The sequence below is a fragment of the Mchenga conophoros genome, linkage group LG2 (genome assembly GCF_057382185.1).
Source record: "Mchenga conophoros isolate Kocher_MC1m ecotype Shallow Benthic linkage group LG2, M_conophoros_male_GT1.1, whole genome shotgun sequence".
Classification (NCBI taxonomy): Eukaryota; Metazoa; Chordata; class Actinopteri; order Cichliformes; family Cichlidae; genus Mchenga; species Mchenga conophoros.
In genome coordinates this window covers 28,570,114-28,592,827 of record NC_140527.1, presented here as the reverse complement: position 1 = coordinate 28,592,827, position 22,714 = coordinate 28,570,114, and the positions used below count along the sequence as shown (strand labels likewise).

Genomic DNA, 22,714 nt, shown 5'->3' with positions numbered 1-22,714 from the left:
TTGTTGAAGTGATAGACTGAATTGAGTTTTAATTGAATTTAGATACATCTTCATAATTGCTGACAATCATTACACAAGATATTTACAGTCATTATGAAATATTACAATTGGAATTTACAGAAACTTTGTACAAAATATGCCTGACTTCAATGCCTGGATAGTGGGGTCCTTGTTAAGCCATTTCCGGAGAGCAAAACATTGACCCAAAAGTCACTGGTGTCTGGAAGTGCTTTAGTTTCAGCAAGTAGATGCTTTTAAGAGTCCATTAAAAAGAAAAAAAGAGAGAAAATCCCAAAAGGTACAGAGTCAGCAAAGTTGTGAATTGTGTTTTCTTTTTCTTTCTTTTTTTTTATCCTCAGTTAAATTGCTCTTTTCTTTTTTCGTTATCTTTTTATTTTCTCGACTGAATGGAACATTTGATCTGTAATTCAACTGCAAAAACAACAACGAAGACCCATTTAAATAGAATAAATCCGTAATATTTACACAATAATGTGAGTACTGGTTTATAAAAATGAATCATCTGTTTTTCTTTAAATATGACTTTATGTTTATCTACATTTTTTTCAAAACAGAAACCTATAAGCACAATGGAACGCATCATACTTCTATCATTCAATTCTACTGATAATGATGGATTGTGGATTGCCATATTTATGCAGCAAGTCTGGTTGCAATGAAACTCAGCTCAAAGTCCCCACAGCAGCCTAGGTTGCGTTGAAGCCGTTTCAAGCCTCTCGAGCTCCTTGCGTGATGGCGGAAAGTTTAGGGAGTCAAGTTAAGTCAAACAAAACAAACGAGAAAAAGAAAAGAAGAAGAAATAAACACGCGTGGTGAAATGGATTCGATTCCATCAGCAAAAGCGAAAACAGAAACTTGGCTGAAGCTTCAGTGTCCACTCTTCTTTCGGCACACAGCAAGCTTTTCCTGTTGAGTGTTGCCACCACGAAAGCCCCACATAGACATCCAGAGAAGAGCACGCCCCCTGCTGTCCACCTGTTCCCATCCAGCGACGCTCAAAACAATCCACCCAGGTGAGTCGTGCTAAGCCAAAGCTGCAAACGTTAGCTGACAGGACAACCTCTACTAGCACAACTAAAAATGCTTTGCACTCCATCATCATCATCATCGTGAGATGCAAATGAAATCAAACATAAGCATGCTTTTAAAGGATGTTTTTGATATACAATAATTATAGGAAAATAGACTATCCAAGGATGACTCCTTTAAAATCATTTATAAAGCTTTCCTGGATGCAGACAGCTCGGCTACGAAGTAAATAGATACTAAACAAAAGAAATCCTTAAAAGTATATGCAAACACAAGCATAAATATTTGATCCACAGAGAGTAAGCTACGAATGACAAATATTAGTGATATATTGAAATTCTGGAACAGGCACCGTTTCTGTCTTTTTAAAACTCTCTCTTCTTTTCTCAAGAGCTTGACAGTCGATTTGAAGGTGTTTCCCAAATCCTAAAAGAGTCACTGCCGACTGAAGTGTTGGGTGCTGCTGCAGTCCGTCTAAAAGTCTTTTGTATCTCCGTATTTTCTCTAAAACGAACCACCTAAAAAAAGTCGGTGCACTGTTCATCTCACATTCTCTCTCTCACACACATCCTCTCTCTCATCTCCTCTTATTTTTTCCCTCCTCCCCTTCTTCCCTCTTTCTTTACATGCCTGCCGCGAGCCGGCTCGGTTTAATGGACGTAGTAAAGCCAGTAGACCACGTTGAAGAAGGAGAAGACAGTGGGGAAGATCATCCTGGACCACTTGTCAATAGAGTTCACGTCAGACAGGTCTGGGATGTTCACCTTGAGCTGGGAAGCCCGTCTCCGTAGGCGCGACTTCTTCTGGGCGTGGCGCTCCAAGGCGCTGTGGCCATAGTTCTGGCGTGCCATGGCTGCCCTGCGGTACTGCAGCGTCGAGCTATCATAGGCCAGCATGGTGTTGCGGGGGTCTCCGGGTGCTCCGAGGCCCCGGGACAGATCCCCGGCGCCGCCCATCTCATTCTTCATCTCCAAGGTGCTGAAGAGGATGTTGTCGTCGGGGGTCATCTGTGTGAAGGTGCAAACAAAACAAAACAAAACAAAACAGGCGCAGCCATGAGAAGTTACTGCCAGGGAGGAAATTTTGGAGCGTTCAGTCTACGTCTAGCAAAATTATAATTGAAGTTGTAATGATAATTATGCAGTTTACTGTGTAAAAACACTGATGGGGTGCTAGAATGGGTAATGCAAATGAGTCAAAAATCGTGTTACTTACAGTGAAGAAAAGATTTTAAGCACTTTAAAAAAAGCTCTAAATAAATCATTGATCATCTGTCGTCATTATCTGAGTGACAATACAACCACAAGACTATGAGATAACACTCCTGGAAAAGCACAACGCACTCCACAAACTTAATTCTCATGGAGAAACCTTCATTGCCATGTCAGAATTTCAACCAGCGTGTGGTTAAAATTCTGTCGATTCACAAGACAAACTGAACAAAAACAGAAAAGAGAAAAGCAAAGGAAAAGGAAAATGTGACAGGAGAAGGTTGAGAGAAACTGTAAAGGACTTTGCAAAGATGGAGGAGAGGCTAAAAGGTTCAGGGCAGGTCAGGAAAGACGTTGTGGGAAGTGAATTCGGATCAACATTTCTTCATCCATAGCCTGACTTCTGAGGAAAAACATCCCAATAATCCAATCCCGTCCTGCTGTAAATGTCAGCCTGATGCATTTTGTTGATTTTTTTTTAGGGGGTTTAAAGCGAAGCCACTTAGTTGGAGCTTTTCATCAAACTGCAAATGATTTCTTTCTCTTATCTGGAGATGCTTTTTTTTTCTCTTTGCTTTTGTTTTCTTTTCAATTGCTTCACTTAGTTTCAAGAGATTAATCAGTCACCTTAGAGATACAGTATTTCGGTCTAGATTGATATTATCTTAAGAGGAGCTACTGATGTTTTCATTTCTCTTGTTCTCATTTCCTATTAATTCAGATGTACAGCCCAAGTTAAGATTAAATTAATGCCTGCAGAAATCAAACTGCTAAGCCATGTTTGTCAGGAAAATGCATGAAGAGCAAACCAAGAGAGGGAAAAAAACACAATGGTGGGAGTGATGATCAAGGTTGCCTTAAAAAATCTATAAAAAATCAAAGAAATGCACAAAAAAACTACAGCATTTTCCTCTGATCTGGATTGATTCAGATTGATGACATTGTTAGTTTTGACTTTCAAAACCTCCAGTACCTTATTTCTTTGCTCGCCTAGTCCTAATGCGGCATCGTCCACAAAGATGGGATCCCACATCGAGTCATATGCGTCAATTTCCCTCTGTTTCATTCTGGCATACAGAGCATCATCTCTCTGAACTACATTTCCCACCAGCCACTGCAAGCATACAAAATCAGCACTGTTACTTAGGGGGAAATCGTAGCTTGCCACACTCAGAAGGAAAGGGTGTTTGATTTCTTTTTCCTTATGCTGCCGTTGTTCTTGCTAACTTTAGCAGCTGAATAAAATTTAAAGAGAAGGCTTTGGCACCACAGCCAGTGATTTTTCCGAGGCGCCTTGCCCTTTGGGAGACACAGAAATATGGAGATAAAGTATAAGCCAGTCATTGCTTCTGCATTCACTCTTTCAGATCCTAGCTGAGTAATAAAGTTGATACACAGGGCTAAACCAGTGAGAAATGGAGAGCTAGAGCAGGAGTAAAGAGTGCTGGTAAAGGATATCAAGCATTGATCACAGCATCACATTGACCTTGAAAGGAGAAGAGGTAATTTTCTCGCACAGAAACAAACACGCACATTAACTGACAACACGGATACCTTTGGAGGAGCTCGGCTCGCGCACGTACCTTGTTGGGGTCGGGTCTCAGCTTCTCGTTATTGGCGGTGGCTGCTTTCTCGGCCGCCTTCTTCTGTCGCTGGGGGCCCTGGCCGAAGAAGATGTAGTTGACGAAGGCGTACTCCAGCAGGGCCAGGAAGACAAAGACAAAGCACCCCATCAGGTACATGTCAATAGCCTTCACGTAGGGGATCTTGGGGAGCGTCTCTCGCAAGTGGGTGTTGATGGTGGTCATGGTCAGCACCGTGGTGATCCCTGGACATCAGCAGAGTCACAGTTTCAGAGACAAAAGCCCCGCATGTGATGTTTTGTGTCAGGTGTTAGTGAAGTTTAGTCGCAATATTCAACTGTTATAATGATAATCACTTTTGTGCTTCATCCAGATTTCTGTCTAGAATTTAAAGCTTTAAGAGCTTTAAAATCAAATTTTATTTATTTATTTACGAGTTGCCTTGAGGTGCTTTATACTGTAAGGTAAAGACCATACAATAATACAGAGAAAATCCCAACAGTCAAACTGCCCCCTTTGAGCAAGCACTTGGAAACAGTGGGAAGGAAAAACTCCCTTTTAACAGGAAGAAACTTCCAGTAGCACCAGGCTCAGAGAGGGGCAGCTATCTGCTGCGACTGGTTGGGGGGAGGGAGACAGGACAAAAAACACACTGTAGAGGAGAGCCAGAGATTAATATTAACTAATGATAAAACACAGAGTGGTTTATAAACACATAATGAGTGAGCAAGGCAAGAAACAAAGTGCATCATGGGAAGCCCAAAGCAGCCTAGACCTACTGCAGCGTAACTAAGGGAGGATTTAGAGTCACCTGATCCAGCACGAACTACAGTGGGGCAAAAAAGTATTTAGTCAGCCACCGATTGTGCAAGTTCCCCCACTTAAAATGATGACAGAGGTCAGTAATTTGCACCAGAGGTACACTGCAACTGTGAGAGACAGAATGTGAAAAAAAAAATTCCATGAATTCACATGGTAGGATTTGTAAAGAATTTATTCGTAAATTAGAGTGGAAAATAAGTATTTGGTCACCTCAAACAAGGAAAATCTCTGGCTCTCACAGACCTGTAACGTCTTCTGTAAGAAGCTTTTCTGTCCCCCACTCGTTACCTGTATGAATGGCACCTGTTTGAACTCATCATCTGTATAAAAGACACCTGTCCACAGCCTCAAACAGTCAGACTCCAAACTCCGCCATGGCCAAGACCAAAGAGCTTTCGAAGGACACCAGGAAAAGTATTGTAGACCTGCACCAGACTGGGAAGAGTGAATCTACAATAGGCAAGCAGCTTGGTGTGAAAAAATCAACTGTGGGAGCAATCATCAGAAAATGGAAGACATACAAGACCACTGATAATCTCCCTCCATCTGGGGCTCCACGCAAGATCTCATCCCGTGGGGTCAAAATGATCATGAGAACGGTGAGCAAAGATCCCAGAACCACACGGGGGGACCTGGTGAATGACCTGCAGAGAGCTGGGACCAAAGTAACAAAGGTCCCCATCAGTAACACACTACAACGGCAGGGAATCAAATCCCGCAGTGCCAGACGTGTTCCGCTGCTGAAGCCAGTGCATGTCCAGGCCCGTCTGAAGTTTGCCAGAGAGCACATGGATGATACAGCAGAGGATTGGGAGAATGTCATGTGGTCAGATGAAACCAAAGTAGAACTTTTTGGTATAAACTCAACTCGTCGTGTTTGGAGGAAGAAGAATACTGAGTTGCATCCCAAGAACACCATACCTACTGTGAAGCATGGGGGTGGAAACATCATGCTATGGGGCTGTTTTTCTGCCAAGGGGACAGGACGACTGATCCGTGTTAAGGACAGAATGAATGGGGCCATGTATCGTGAGATTTTGAGCCAAAACCTCCTTCCATCAGTGAGAACTTTGAAGATGAAACGAGGCTGGGTCTTCCAACATGACAATGATCCAAAACACACCGCCTGGGCAACAAAGGAGTGGCTCCGTAAGAAGCATTTGAAAGTCCTGGAGTGGCCTAGCCAGTCTCCAGACCTCAACCCCATAGAAAATCTGTGGCGGGAGTTGAAAGTCCGTGTTGCTCGGCGACAGCCCCAAAACATCACTGCTCTCGAGAAGATCTGCATGGAGGAACGGGCCAAAATACCAGCTACTGTGTGTGCAAACCTGGTAAAGACCTATAGTAAACGTTTGACCTCTGTTATTGCCAACAAAGGTTATGTTACAAAGTATTGAGTTGTATTTTTGTTATTGACCAAATACTTATTTTCCACCCTGATTTACGAATAAATTCTTTACAAATCCTACCATGTGGATTCATGGATTTTTTTTTCACATTCTGTCTCTCACAGTTGAAGTGTACCTCTGGTGCAAATTACTGACCTCTGTCATCATTTTAAGTGGGGGAACTTGCACAATCGGTGGCTGACTAAATACTTTTTTGCCCCACTGTATATGTTTATCAAAAAAGGAAAGTTTTAAGCCTAATCTTAAAAGCAGTGATAGTGTCCGTCTCACAAATCCAAACTGGGAGCTGATTCCACAAAAGAGGGGCCTGAAAGCTGACGGCTTTTCCCCCTTTCTACCTTTTAATACTCTAGAAACCACAAGTAAACTAGCAGTATGAGAGCAAAGTGCTCTATTTGGGTGATACAATACTATCAGGTCTTTAAGATAAGATGAGGCCTGATTATTTAGCACCTTAATACTAATACTACCACGATGAACCCTTTAAATTTGATGTTAGTCATCAGTGTGGTCACATTAGCATGCAGAGCTTAACATGCTGATGTTAGCGTTTGGCCCAAAGCACCGCTCTGCCCAAGTCTATAGGTGAGTCATTCCCTGTGCAGGCTATGGTGCACTATAGCTACTGTCTGCCATTTTATTCCACTGGTTTTAGGCAACAAACTGCACAGTTTTCTGCATCTGATGCCATAACTCTGCATTTTATATAAGCTGCTTACAACTGAGGATCTACTATAGAGGCAGTGCATAATGAATGAACACAGATGTCTTTCTCGCTTCGCTGGAATTTGCCCCAGCATCAAACTAACTGAGCTCAGATGCTCATCTCCAAAGTATACGTGCTCGGGAACATGTGCATTTGCTCTTATGCTGTACAATGTATAGTGTTTAATGAACACAAGCAGTCAAATTTGAGAGAATGTGAGTCCACATGGATTAAAAAAAACACCTGAGACTGCGATAGCTTACATCCCGTCGTGCAACCAATGATGATGGAACAAACTGTAGGCTTTAAAAAAAAGGGCCACATTGCCACTGTAAACATCTGTTGTTAGTCACAGCACGATTCACCTGCTTTCCTGACATGTACACATTGTGTTTGATACATTAGTCATCTGCCTGCACAATCTGCATTTGGTCAGATTCACACGTATTATAAATAACCCGGCAGCCAGCACTGTCACTGTAGCACGGAGCCTCGTCTCCCCATTGGCTGCACTTGTTCTCTTTTGGTTAGGACGCTGAGAGCAGAGCGGGGAGGGGGGGGGGGGACATCTTTAAATCACGTTACCCTCTAAACGCACCGTCTGGGACTCTGACCTGCCAGCCGTCCCCACTTCCGAAAAAACAAACGGTGTGTGACAAGAAAGAGACGCGCAAAACGCAAAAGCTACCGACGTGCCAGTTTGACATTGGCGTGAGAGCGTGAGCTCCAAAGTGCACGGTGCATTTAAACAAATACAGCTGCGCTCGGGCTCTGATAAGCTGCGATCTCCGGCCAGCGAGAGGCTCCAAAAGACAGACAGGATGAGAGAAAGACAGCACACTTCAAGGTCGAGCTGCAGTGCCTCTCGCTCTGCATGACTCATGCATATAGTCATCTCTGAACAACAGACATTTAGCCAGGCAGCCTATCACACACTGCTATCACTCACTGTGCTTAGAGCTAATGAGGAAAAAAAGTAAACGCTGAGAAAATACAGGGAAAACATCAGGCTCGCCACAGACACAATAATGCAGAAATCCTGAGCATAATAATGTACGTTAAATGGCTCTTTTCATGCTCTGCTATCATTTGGCTCTGGGTTATTTCTGAGGGTCAGCGCTGAGCAGAAGCGAGCCGATCCTACCCAGGGCCACTCTGGCAGCCGATGCATCGTAGTTGATCCAGAAGGAGACCCAGGAGAGGATGGTAATCAGGATGGAAGGCATGTATGTCTGCAGGATGAAGTAACCAATGTTCCTCTTCAATTTAAAGCTGAGGGACAGGCGGGGGTAGGAACCTGAAGGAGGCAAAGGAGCAGAGGAAGTGGGATAGAAATAGAGTTTCCTCAGTGACACCAAATACATTTTCCTTGACGCAAGCGAGCCTGTCACATACACTCTCTCTCTAATACTGACTGTCGATTTTATGTTAAAAATAAAAGGCCAAAAAATTGTTAACACAGCAGCTTATGCTAATTAAAACCTGCAAAACCCAGTGAAGCTTCTGCGCACCTGTGGAGAAGACGACGTTCTTGGAGATGAGTTTGTAGTCGACGATCGAGAACTGAGGCAGCTCTATCCTGTCCACGCCGGACACTGCGCCATCTCCACCTCGCCAGTAAAACTCAATATCATCTGTGGTGTATCCATCTGCAGGGGAAAAAAGCCAGGACACTTAGAGAAACATTATCACCATCCATTAATGCTCTATAATATATCACAGCAAAGTGCTGTAATGTTAAAAGTCGTCTGCGGTTTTGTCTGTCTTTGCCCTTAACTATACTTAATGCTTGGCAATATCCACAGCAGCCGTCACCAACTCTGATTACATCTGAGGGGTCATAAGATGATTAGGAACTTTAAATAACAGGAAATTTAACAACATATTTTATGCTTTCTTGGAAAATAGAATGAAGGTGCCATTTTAGGGCTCTAAAAATATGAAATCACTTTTGGTTTAAAGTATTTAAAGTGTTTAAAATTTAAGGAGGTGTTGCAATTTGACTTTAAGAGCCACAAGCCAGAGAAAAGGCCCGCGGCGCTCACTGCAGAAACAAATCTCTATGATTGTGGTTAGGGTGAGGATCATTAAACTAACACACATTTAAGATCTCCCATTTATCCAGCCACTGCTGCAGAGGCCATCTTTGCATTAGGGGCTTGTCACATTTTAAAATTTTAAGGTTATAAACAGCAGGGAAGATTACAGAAACACCTACAGCCCTCAGAAATCTTTGAGCGGTGCTCTGAGTATTTGCTGGCAAACTTTGTGTAAGCGTAATCTCTATAAACATGCATTTATCCATTTGTCACTCAAAATTAATCATGAGCGTAAGAAGGAGGTGATTGTTGGTGATTTCAAGAACTTGCAGGAAGTAGAAGTCTCTCAGCTCCGTCACCGGGACAAGAAACAGAGGGACGCTCACTAAATATGTGGCTGCCGGTTCACTGCAGGTTTGTTTCCATAACCTGTTTCCATCAACCTGAAACAATTCGTGTAACTGCAAGAAGTTATCTGGTTGACAACGTGTTTATTTTTCAGCACTTTAAAGCAGGAAGCTAATTTCTACATAGCTGCACACATCGTGAATGGAGACAAAGGAACCTATCTGCATATAAAAAATTAATCAACACTCAGCATTTTCAACTCTCTGTGTGTGAAGCATGTATATGTACCAAGAAACATGTTCTCGTCTGAACTTTATCCTGCTACAGTCAACGGAGCGGCGTCGTGTGCTCACCCAGGGAATGGCCGTCTCCCTACTCCAAAGCTCCACTTTGACTGCCGCATGCTCAAAATAGAGGCAGTGACCTATTCAGATGTGATGAATAATTAAAGTCTGAGGCTTTGATTTTTAAAAATTAACACAAAATTCTTTGTTGCTATGGCGCTGACACTGAAGGTGAAGTTAGTCACGTCGGGTTGTTATTGGTCGGACGGGCAGCCGGCTTCACCCACAGGCCTTTTTTTTTTCACAGCAGACATTTTGATTTGTCATAGTTGGAGAAGCTCAGGTGTTACTAATAATATCAGCAATGGCTTCCTTCTGCACGAACCTGCATGCACAATGTCAGGAAACTCAACAGCCACCATTCGGTATATTATTTATACCTGTGCTTTTCCTACTGCGATGTGTCTGCTGTGGAAGAAAGAAACTCTGTCTCTAGGGTGGTTTTAACATCTTGCATCACTGACAGTTAAGGTAATGGCACACAAATACAGATTTTCTTTCTTTCTTCTTCTTTTTTTTTGTTGCTGTTTTTGTTTGAAAGAAAAAAAAAGAAATCCCCCGAAACAGCTGGGTCCTGTAGCTCATGGCCAATATTACTCAAACAGGAGTAAATTCTGCATCTGTTAAGGTTCTGCAACACATTTGGTGCTCTGGTGAGTATTCACAGCAGCAGGATGAAGTACGTGGGATCGACTCAAAACAAACTCACAGTGTGTGATGACAGTAATGAAGAAGGATGTCCATCAGTGCAACACAGAAGCTCTCTGGTGCAGAGGGAGCACCAACTTCTCCGATATTTGTTTAAAATTAGTCTTATTCTTTAATTAAAGCTTTTCTTGCCAGGGCAAACTATGGCACTGAATACTGAATGCATCTGCAGAGCATAAAGCAGTGGATGCTGGAACTCCACACCAGCAGATAAATAAGCTCTACCGTTATCGTCACAGCATTACCCCAATTAGTGTACCATGCTGCTGTTGAGGTGCAGCTCGGTTAAGTTCTTATCGGCTACGTCAGGCTGGGGATCAGCGGGGTGTTGAGTCATTTGGTAGAGGGGAGTTTTTTTTCAATATGAAGGGAGCAGTTTATGGCCAGTACATTCAGTTAGTTTGTAGCTCCATTCGTTCCAGACCATTGTCTCTGTTAGTGCATTACATCACTGCACTCAACCTGGTCTATCAAGACTGATATGAAGGGTGCCTGAGCCAAAGATGTGCATGGATACTGTATGTCAGCATTTATATGTGCATAACAGATCGTATTAGTTGGTGTTAGAGGGGAAGAAATGCTTTCTTTTTTTTTTCCTCAGTGCAGCACGTGAGTCCCACGGCCTGAGCCGCAGCAGTGAGTCGCTGATGTATCGGGGGTTTCTGGGGTTTTAAAACTTGTGTCTGTTAAAAATGCATTGAGTTTATCAAGGGGAGTGAGACTTCTCTGGGCTCATTAGTCTGAATAAAATAGCATGCTCTGGCATGAAGAGATTCCAACGTTAAAACCGTTGCCAGTTAATCCATATGAGAGCAGATACTGCCTGGTGATCAAAACTGGAGCTGTGTGTGTGTGTGTGTGTGTGTGTGTGTGTGTGTGTGTGTATTTCTGCCTGAGAGAGGAGGAGAGAAAAAAAGAGCATATGAGTGATGGAGAGAGAGATAAAAAGGCTGGGAGGGAAAAAAAAGAAGAGGATGAGACCGTGCGAAGAAAGGAGATGAGAAACGGAAAGAGAGGGTGTGATGGGGAGAGAGATGGCAAGCATAATGGGAGAGGAGCAGCGGGGGAGGGGGGGTGGTTCTGACCCGCGCTGTTTTTGTGCTGCTTAACGCTGCTGGCAATAGTGTGATCAAACCCGGGAAGACTGGGCCTACACCACATCCCAGCCCCATAATCCTTCTCCTAGGGGACCCAGATAATACACGCAGAGGACCTCGTCTTTCTCTCTCACGTTCCTCCTCTCTTTCCTCGCTCCCCTGACTCGAGAGCACCGGATCACGTACAATTACAAACTCCACGTGAAACTGAGTCTTTGTACTTCACAAACATGGAGGCGGCTTCACGAGAAAGCTGAACACAACATCCACTATCAGCACCCTCCTGAAATACTGGACCTAATCAGGCTCCTCCTCGCCTTGGGAAGCCACTGCAGTAGCAGTTGAATTAATTAGGCTGGATGTTATCAGTCACTGAGCCATTAGTGATGTTCCTCTTCTTGATGCATATCTCTTGATATCTCATCAGCCTTTCTCAGCATTTTACATCCTGTCTTATCAACTGTCTTTCTACCTCGGTGCCACTGGGCTGGCAGACTGTTTTCAGGACGGTTTTCCGAGCTGCATGCGTACGTGGGATCTCTTTAATTCGATGTCTTCGTGTGGGTGTGAGAGCTGGTTGTCAGGGACAACGGTACTTACAGCTTTCGATCTCCAGGGTGCAGTTTTGCTCATCTAGAGGGTAGCGGCGCAGGTCCATCATGCAGGCTGCGGTTGTAGTGATCCTACACACACAGAGAGGGATAAAGAAATATAGGATTCAACGCAGAAACAGGTGGAGGCGGCCACGAGCAGGCTGGGTTCATTTTATTTGACCTTCACTGCGCAGAGTAATGTAAACATCCCTGCAGGATGTTGGCAAACCTGAAGAGCACCAGACATGAAAGCCATTCTTCCGGAAATAATAGGTTCAAATGGAAAATGCCATCAAATGTGGGGATCAGGATTAACTCAAAATCAGATGCTGTTTGGCAAATCTGAGAAACCATTCCAACTGGCCGAGGCAGATGGCCGCGCTCCCGGAGCCTGGTTCTGTCTGGTTTCCTTCTTGTTAAAGCACACTTTTTACATCAGCCTCAGTTCAAGCCTCCATAAATCGTAAGCTGATGCTGACAATGTCTTTTTATTGAGAAATTCTTTTCTGCTTTTATTATGAAATTTACTGCATATTTTATTCTAATGACAAGATTGGGAAACTATTAAAGCTAGTAATTACTGTACTTAACAAAGTGTGGAATTTGGACACTATGCTGGTTTTACTTTTATCCCATAAAGAGATAAAAAAAAAAAAAAAGCAGGGTTCAACGTCTGGTCAATGGGCTCCTTAAAAAAAGAGCCGTCGAGCACAGGCCAGTCATATCCAACAGGTTCAGTCAGGGTGACGCACTTCCTGTTATAGATGACAAGTTGGCCAGAGCTGAGACGGGCTGGCACCCGGCCGCACCAAACCCCTGAGGCTGTCTGAGAGAGACTGGCCACACAATCTAACTATGGGGGCTAAATCTAGCGTAGACGTGTAAGACGAACCCCCTCACACACACGCACAAACAAACACACTGATTGATATAAAACATGATGGCGTCACGCGACCATTAATAATAATAATAGCAGCCTGTGGGAGAATTCCCAGTATAGGTTGAAGTGTTTGTCATAACCGCGGGTTTTCCTTGTCACAGCTGATTACGATCACATCATCGATTTATTGTGTTAGCGGTCCATTCATTCGTACGTGGCAATGAAAAAGGTCACTGAGTAGCCAGATCATCCAGTAAAAGTCATGCTACATTTACACTTTACATTCATTGGACATTCAGTTCAACAACAAGGATCCCTCAGTGTCGCACAATCATAATTTGTCTTTATTCATAATTGCACTTTCCATCAATATATTAGTTCATATGTCCTTTTATTCTTTATTTCTTCAGTTTCACCATTTTGTGAAATACAGTGTTTGTAATGGGAACAAATGAATCTTGCTGCTTATCACTGAATTTGAACTAATACAAAAATAAATGAAAGGTAAACTGTCCTTATAAGAGAGGTGATGTGAACAAAAAGGCTTCATGATGATCATTTTACAGTGTTAAGCTGTAAAACAAACCCGCTGTCCTTATTTGAGGGCTTATGAGGGTCACCTTTGCACATCTCTGTTCAGAAATTGGGCCTCAGGAGGATATGCAATTTTATAAATCAGGGACAATAAATATTAAATAATAAAAAAAATCTGTTGTTTACCATTAAAAAACACAAGCAGTGGTGTCTGGATTTGCTTATTTTGATAAATCAAAGACTTTACGTCATTCCACTATTTATAAAATCATAATGGAAGTGCTACCATGGGAAAAAAATTTATGACAAAGTGCTGAAATGTATATTGTTTGGTGTGCATTGTCATCTCCTGAAAGCCTGTAAATGTTTTAAACATGAATAGAAATGGGCAAAAAAATGTTCTTAGTTCACACATTTTCCAAATCGCTGCTGCTTTGAGATTGAGAACGTGGTCCCGTGGAGCTGCGGGGACACTATGGCAATAAAAAAATACAATCACAATGCCTTCTCTCGGTTAACTTCATCACATCTACAGATGCATCTTTAAGAGCGCCTTGTCTTTAATAATTAAGAGCAAACTTTATTTGAAATCTTTCTGCATAAGATGTTCAGCTCCCTCAGGCCGAGGCTGGCAAGTTTGGGATTTCATTTTTTCGAGCTGCAGAGTCTTCTTTCACACACTCGGGCTCTCTCCGTCTCTGCCTCCTTTTTTCTTGCTCTCTGGGCTCTTATGTAAGAGCCAGTTAGCAGGGCCATGGTGCACTGGGGGATTAAAACAGGAGGCTCATTTCTGTCCTAGTTTACCCCTTTTTTATGGCCACAACTTCCCAGGATGTTGTGCTCGCATAGCCGGGCACTCATCACTCACCATCATCGCCATCGCCATCACTAAATCATCGCGGTGGCACAGAGGAAACACAGGGGAAAAGCAGAAATGAGGCCAAAATGGCAGGGGTAAAAATAACAGCCTATTTATAGCCCACCTACATCATCAGCAGAAGTCTCACAGCTTTCTCGTCTGAGACTCCGCACGGCTGATCAAGAACTGCTTCTGCACCCCCCACCCCACCCGGCTGAGCTAGAGCATCCAAAACCTGCTCTAACAATTACCCCAAAAATGCAAATAATGAGCACGCAGGAGAAGCAGGACGAGGGTTTCTCTCTGCAGGATTCCCTCCCCATCTTTGAATCTCCTCCTCCTCCTCCTCGTCTTCGTCATCTCCACTGCAGAGAGAGTCTGCTGTGGACCTCTGCAGCAGCAGCAGCAGCAGCAGTTGTCATGAAGCACAGGCTTGTTTGCTCTTCATCAACATCAGAGCCGGTCCGTCTCTCGCTCATCCCAACCTGCCGGCGGAAAGGCCATGCTCTCGCAGATCACGCAGAATCAAACACGCTACATTTGCTCTGCGTCGGAGCTAATAGGACACAGAGTCTAAAAAAGGCTGTTTTTTTCTTTTTTTGTCTATGTTCCTCTAACAGTTCAACCCAGGCGCGCTCTCTCTCTCTGTATATGTGTGTGTGTGGACCCCCCTAAGGCGGCCTGTGCACCTTTATTCCAAATGACCTTGTTTACGGACATAACACAACCACCACGAATTCCCAGACAGAATCTCATTTCGAGGGAGCATCAGAGAAGAAGAGGCCAAAATACAGATGAGAGGGGGATTTTTGCAGGTTCCAAACCTGGTGCAGGCTTACTTAAACTGACATTTTATCATGCATGCAGGCATCAGGAGAAAAAAATAGAAAGATCATTTCAGAAGTTAAATTAAGATGGAGAAGCTTCCTCCATTTTGGATAGAGAGCCCATGTTGAGCTGAGCTAACACATGCAGGATTGTCTCTTCCTGCTCAGGCAGGTCACAGAGCACATCCAATCAAAAAGCAGGAAAAATAAAGAGGTTTCTACGTTTCCCTCTCGCCTGATCTGTAACTTCAGAAGGAGATAACTCTAAAAGTGATCCCATTGACAGCATTCGCACGGGATATCATTGTGCATTTTAGCTGCAGAGCAGAAACGTTCCTCGGCCTGACAGAAGACGACGTCAGTCTCCAAAGCACAAGGATGTGTCCTCTCACAACACAAAAGGAGTTACAATATTCACAGAGAAAGGAGGGAGGGTGGAGAGGGAGTGGGGAGAATCCTAATAATTTCTCCATTTTGAATGAAGTCTGACCTTCACGTCTCTTTCTCCCTCTTCGGCTCAGTCTCTCTCTGTATGCCAATGTGGAGCGACATACAGCACGAGTCACGCACTCGGTGTCTATATTTCTTTTTCATTTTTTCCTCCATTCCTGCATAAAATGAAAAGCTAAGTGGAGTTTGTGTTTTCCTGTTGTGTGTGTATATGTGTGTTTTTTCCTCGCAGCCTGGGCGGTATCTGTGTTATTGGCTGAGCCTTTTCAGGGGCTGGGTAATTAGATCAGACTGCCTCTCCCCGAGAGTCAAACCGAGCTCTAAAGTGACAGTTGGGAGCACTGTTGTAATTTTCTGCTCCTCCTGGTAATTGAAGACCAGGATTTGGCAGGATTGGGATGCACTATATATCCACAGAATAAGGAGTAAACAACACCCTCACTCTTCCTCCTTCGTGTGCACCCCTGAAAATAACACTCACTCATTCACACGCACATGTACCCAGAGACACAAACTGCACACACAGACACACACATCTCCTGCAAACTAAACAGTTTAACCTACTGGTGTTTGCCAGTTAGCGTGTTAGCTGGTTTCAGCTCAGCACAAATACTCCTCCTGCAAGAGCAATAATATGTTTACTTTTGCCCCTCATTATCTAAGGATTTAGCAATATTACCTGATATTTTATAGTCAAACATTTTAGCTTAATCTCCAAAAAGAGAGATTCAGCATATAGTAAGGGGGTAAAATTATAGGGGCAGGAAGCTTTCTGGTTTTCAGTCTGTAGTTCAAGCATTATAAGATAAGTCACCTTGAGCAGGCTTTACTTGCATTAGAAGGATGGCATGTGATGACTATTAGCTGGCAATTATTACTTGCCAAAATTAGTTTGCTCTATCCAGAGGCTGAGTCAGCAGACCAGTCGGTAGATTTTAGAATAAATTTAAAATGTATTTAAACGTTTACAGACGGTTGTTTGGTTGAGTTTTTCTGTGTTTATATTGTGCAGATTGAATAAGAGAGTCGCTGTGTCCTGCATGTGGCTTCATCTACTCCCGTGATTTAATATCACAGCAGAGGTGAAGATATCCTGACCGCACCGCTCCATAAACATGTCAGCACCCATAGATTTCTAAATGACATCTTTTAGTTTCCTACCTTCTTCATTCTTCATAATGCAAAACTTGCTCTAATAAATGAGGAAATGAAGAAATCTCTGTATGTTTGTGATGTTTAACAGCCATTCATGCAGTTTAGTTCAAAATTGGCAGGTGTGCCACTGGAGGCCTCTGGAAGTGCTGTGTAGAGTTTATCCACATAATAAAACAGAAAAGTGGGACCCACCCACTCCATACTGCCAGTGGATATTAATCACTGAAGTCAATGACTTTTTGATTGTCACATTGCTGCAAATCAAAATAGAAAAAAACAAAAATACACTTGACTTGGAAAAATTGGTGGTTGCTGGATGATTGCATTTAATTTTTTTTAAAAAAATGCAATGGCTTGCAAGTAGATGAGTATCCAAAGTCCTCAGCCACTGGGGGACCACTTAAGATTGCAAGATGATTGCACAGGTCGCCTGATGGGAGGCAACCTGTCTCCAAACACTTGTCATCTGACTCACTTTCAGAAAAATCAGCTAAGATTTGCAAAAATGTATTTAAAATTTATACAAGCAGAGAGATTATAAACACATCGGGATCAATCTGAGTCAGTCTGTGCTAATGGATACAACTTATCTGCAATGCATCTCTTTGCAGTAGGAGACTTAGACTAGTTGCCAACTGGTTGTATTCTGGTTCTATTATGTCAGAGCAAGGTTGCCAAGGTTGTCTTTGTCATGTTGCAGTTGAATCACTGTCCTGAAGAAACTATATTACTGTTTTTGGAGGAATTTCTGAATTTCAGAGATTCTGGCTGGACACTGAGTGGAAGTAGGTAAACAGTGTGGTTTTTCACTTTCATGTGGATTTCTGTATATGCAGACGGCAACTGACAGCAAAAGGTTTATGATTTCCTGCGATTTATTCATTCACAACCAGTTTACATGGAATTGTGACCTTGACCCTACTCAGCTGCAAACTGATAACACACTCATCGCCTTTTTGACAAACCTAAGCTGCACTGAAGAGTGCTACTACCTGTAAGACCTGGTCCTCATGGCTAAAGCAACCATTTCAAAAGCAACAAGATTACAAGATTTCAAAGGCACAGCTGCAATAATTTTAATTACCCTCCGATTCTTCAATGTACTTTTACATCAATAGTTAATGTTTATGTCCTACATACATATAGATTTACTCATGAGAGTGGTCCCTTTCACAGTTTACATGTTTATAAATAATTAGGAAATGGCTTTCAGGGGCAGTAATTATGGTGGAACTACTTGGAAACATTTCGTCTCTACTTTTTACTCAGATACATGTATTTGACAACTGTAGTTACTCCACTTTTCCTTTTTTTTATATTTTAGCTACAGTCAGTCAGCTTCAGACATATGATGCAGTGGTATGAATTAAACAGCAGTGTGTAAAGAAAGTGAATTTTATTGTCAAAATGACTAGTAGCCACAGTAAAAGCTTTCTTACTTAATAATGCATCCGTTTTTAATTTGTCATAACATGCTGATATAATTTTATGCTCTTTCTGCAGCACAATTTTAAAATGTTCTCCCCTTTACTGTTTCCTTTTTACTTTAACTCTTAACTAAAACTTCTTCCACCACTGCTGACCTTTACCCCGATGACATGCCTTGAATGAATTCACATCCCCGGACCTCTGACAGGATGTGTGCTCACATACATCCTCTTTCCTATAGACTCTCAGTTAGCCATCTTCTCCACACCCACTAAAGCTGTGTTGTTGCAACCAGCTGACCCGTCTCTACAGGTACGTGTCAGTGTGCTCAGAGCACGCAAGCATCTGGCCGGGCTGACTCTGACAGCAGCTTGTGTCTGGACTCGCTAGCATCAAATAAAACCTGGACCAAACCCACGAACCAAATAACGGAGAAGCCGGCAGGCACCGGCACTGACAAGGACAACGCATCCGAGGTAAAAACCACATGTCTCTGCTGCGCACACCCCCTTAAAATTTCACAACACTCTTACAACTCCCCTGGCTTTCATTGCTTTTTGGCTGTTATGCAAAAAATATGTGTTAGGCTTATATAATTGAGTCAGAGTGTTCGGAATTACATTTCTCGACTGTTGAGACAAAATGTAGCGATGAATAATGTGGTGCAGTGCAGATACTTAAATTTTTTAAGCAGCCTTTGCGCAAGAAGGGCATCTCAGTCAAGAGAGGGAACGACTGCAACATCTTGAATTAGCAACAATAACCTCAGCTTTTAACACACACACATGCATGAACACACACGCACACGAAAAGGCGGTGACAGATCAGAGGAGGCAGCGGCACAGTGATGGACGGGTTGCGTTAGCATATGCAGTCAAATACGCAACGTCAGTACAAATACAGATTCAGTGTTTGTATTGAACTGCTACATTATTGATTATGACTTTATCAATTATGGATGACAGCATCCTCAGAGGCATCGCAGCCCTGCGCCACAAAGAGACATCGTGTAGATGGGCTGCACACAATCAGAGTCAGTTCAGCTTTTTATTATTGATGATCATCAGGAGATATGAAAGGCTACAGTACAAGTGCATATAGTTCCTCCTATACACACCTTCTATACTTCATTACGACCCGGGGTGTTATTTTTTTTTAGATTTGTGGCTTGTGTGCAATTAATTCGATGACATTAGCATGGAAAGTCAATAAGTCAGTGGTATAGATTATTGAAATCACTGAACTCTAACTTAAACAGTCAAACGTAACCTTTCTGTGCCCAAACACAATCACCAATCCTTTGATATCAATAAAGAAGCGGGAAAAAAAACAGGAAATACACACATTTGCACTTTTTCTTACTTTAACAGGTGTTAATTTTGTGTCATATCAGCTTTTTTAATAATCAGATTTTGGTTATTCTTTGAAAACACTGCCTTTTTCAATATATATATAACCCTGGGTTTTATTTTAAAATGCCTTCTTGTTGAGCAGCGCTACACAAACACACCTGCCTCGCTTGGCCTCCATGTTGCCTCTTCTTTTCAACCTTGTTAATCATCTCAGAAAGCGGCACCATGGGCGGCCTCGTAATAATCCCTCATTGCGTATGAAAAGTGCAGCTTGACTGCTCTGAGTAGAGTTTGGAGAGGCTGAAATATCTTCTCTTATTTTCTTACTTTTTTTTTCTTTTTTGTGGTCCAACCAGATCATTTGCCAATAAAAACAATTCATAAAGACACAGCTATGACACATAAAAGTCTTACCTGAGTCCGTACAGCACCGTTCCATCAGGGTGGAGACGAATCATCCTGTTCTTCACTGTGACGCCATGCACAAAGGACTTCTTGTCGTTGAGGAAATAGGTGTCAGGGACCCACAGCTGGTCAGCCACTCGGTTATCCAGAGTCAGGTTGTAAGCAATCTCAGAGTAGGAGAGCCGCTTGTCCCGCCACGCTTGCTGGAAGTACATTGTCAAGGTGTAGTCCTGCCAAACAGAGGTGAACTACATTTAACGCCACAGTCAAACTCATTGTACATTTTTTTTATATATGTTTTATTTTCATCACCATCTCAACCGGGGAGCACATAAAGCTCTACCGGGATGTCATGTCACGCTCATGTCTGAGCCATGGCATGTTTTCATGGGCTCTGCATAGTGAGAAGGTCAGCCAAAAGGTCGTCGGTGGTCTGAAAGGCCACAGCCTGCACTAGGGGGCCCGTGGTGGCCGGGGTTGGGGGGTTAATATTCAACTATCCTCCATTAATTTTTAGACCATAACCAGAGGGCAACTTTCTCAGCTGGCTGACTATTGTCTCATGCTAAAAATATCTGCTTCCACTTGAGCGAATGAAGCTGCCTTCTGCTTTACAGAGACAATACCCTCTTTAATGCAAACTCCTGGTAGATATCTGCAGCTGGGGCTTTCTCCCTCGCTCTCTCTTTTTATGTTCTGACTTTGCATAATAAACAATCACAGCGACTGAGATTCAGGGGAGACTTTTCCAGATTTAACCTTAGTGGGGAGGGGGAAAAAATCAGTATTTATACTGTACAGTTTGTTTTTACACATGCTCAGAGATGTGGTAGAAAACCGTACCTCCTCCTCCTCCCTCTCCGTGTGTATCTTTTCTCTGCTTCTCACTCTTAAAAACAGACTCACACCCACACACAGCCACAGCGAAAAACAGCACTGCAGTCGGATCTGCTTGGTTACAGTGTGTTGCAGTGCAATCAGCGAGTGGGAAAACAAATTAAAAAATACGGTCCATGAAACAAGGCCCTTGAGCTTTTACTCCAAGCAGCCATCATCATCACTTATCGCCGTGTTTCTATGTTTCAGAGCCCCATCAGAACACATTGGCGTGACGCTGCCGCACAGTTGCCACTGAACACTAAATTCACTGTGTGCAGCGTGCCCGACCGAAGTATTAGTGTAAAAAAGGCCATCTAAAAATACACCAGATTCTGCCATCTTGATTTTTTCTTTTTCAGAAATAAAAAAAAGTCACGCGAGGACAGCTGCTTCCTTATCCTGTTTTACAAGGGTTCCCACTGAACCCTCCTCTCACACTCGCTCCCTCTCTGTCTCATTATCAGCCTGTCGATCGGATATCTCTATCACCTTTGGGATCGTTAGCTGCTGCCTGCAGGCTCAGAGTACATCACAAACCCAGGCAGCACATCCTGTGATACACTCCTGTCTTTATCGCAGGAAAACAAACAGGCCTCTCTTTAGCAGAATTATAAAAGAAATAACACATAATATTAACCCAGTCTGAGAAGATGGTTACAGAAATTATTGTTGTGGAAACTTTCTGTTAATGTGGTGTCAGTCTTGCAGAGAGAAACACCTCAAGACATTTTGGTGGATAAAGTCACAATGTGACAAGGAGGCTAAGTAATAAAGACAACAAACTGCAGTTCCTCACGTGGCCACTTGAGGCTAGCTTCAAATGTGAGTCAATCCCCATAGACCTCCATGTTAAAATGCCCACCTTTGCACCAGTGCAGTCCATCTGATCACTACTAGATATTCTGCTGAGGCAGTGTCCTTGCTTTTAAAGCCCCAGCTGCAACTCAAAAACACTCAGAATAACTCGGATAATAGCAATAGCAAGTCTGTGTATGCACCTTGCTAACCAAGCAAACGTTAGAGATGTTAATAATTTAGCTATGCAACTTTTCTCGAACTGCTGTGGTTCATGAACACAAATTGTCGGGTTTCTTTGTGTCAGTAAGTGTGTATTTGTAAGTAATGTGCTGTGTGTGTGTGTGTGTGTGTGTGTGTGTGTGTGTGTGTATTTGCATATATTAGTTTTAGTTTGCATAATTTTTGCTGCATCCAGCATTTTTTGTGTGCAATTTATGGTGTAATTTATTTATGTTGTTATAGAGAAAAAAATCACTCTGATCTCTCAAAAACAAATGTATCAAATGTCAGGCATTAACGTTAAGCGTTAATCAATAACATATTTAAAAATGACAGAAATTACATCTGAAAAGTCTGTAGCTCAAATTTGAGTCTCTGGTGTTAACAGTGAATTAATCGGCTCCACAGCCACAAACCCCTCCACCTTCCGAATGAAGACTGTGGAAAATATTAACATAGTGAAAATGGAATTAAATCAGTACATATGACAGTGGGCCGATGAAAAGTTGTGTTCATGATGGGAATTTTATATTGAGGCAAACAAAATGATGCCAAATTTGTGCCCAGAAACACAAATCATTAGATTAAAAGGTCCTGATAAACTGCTGTGAGGAAGGTTTGTGTCCAAATATTCTTACTTCTGCCTCCAACAGCCAAGATGGCGACAAAAACGGTAGTCCATAAACCAAAGGGTGATGTCACAGTTGCCAGGTCCATCTTTAATATAGAGTCACTGGTGTGAACCGGGAGTGCCATTATCCTATTTTTGATTTTCTTGTTTGCAGTCCCAGCTCTCAACTTGAAATTACTCGAGTAACTAAAACCTAAAGATTTAAGAGTCCTGAAGATATAACAGAAAGATAACCAGCAAATTCTGGTGATTACCTGGTGACATTAGTTTCAGTCCATTTCAGCATTATTACACTGAAAATGAAATGTCCTTTCTTAAAATGACACGATGCATTTAACTTCAGTTATAGTGATTATTCAATTTAACTTGTTCACACTGAGTTTTCTG

At 42.6% G+C, this 22,714-nt stretch overlaps 1 protein-coding gene across 2 annotated transcripts in view; it reads right to left on the bottom strand.

Annotated features, from left to right (window-relative positions):
* The window catches only part of gabrb2a (gamma-aminobutyric acid type A receptor subunit beta2a), a 33,251-nt gene continuing 10,537 nt past the window's right edge, over window positions 1-22,714 (bottom strand). Inside the window, exons 4-10 of one of the 2 annotated variants that reach the window (XM_085292245.1) lie at window positions 19,810-20,030; window positions 11,918-12,000; window positions 8,293-8,430; window positions 7,926-8,078; window positions 3,845-4,089; window positions 3,235-3,375; window positions 1-2,057 (exon numbers count right to left, since the gene is read on the bottom strand). In XM_085292245.1, coding sequence (XP_085148371.1) covers window positions 1,701-2,057; window positions 3,235-3,375; window positions 3,845-4,089; window positions 7,926-8,078; window positions 8,293-8,430; window positions 11,918-12,000; window positions 19,810-20,030 — 1,338 coding nt within the window. In that variant the 3' untranslated portion in view covers window positions 1-1,700. The remainder of the gene's footprint in view (window positions 2,058-3,234; window positions 3,376-3,844; window positions 4,090-7,925; window positions 8,079-8,292; window positions 8,431-11,917; window positions 12,001-19,809; window positions 20,031-22,714) is intronic. The other variant, XM_085292253.1, reaches the window with a different exon arrangement.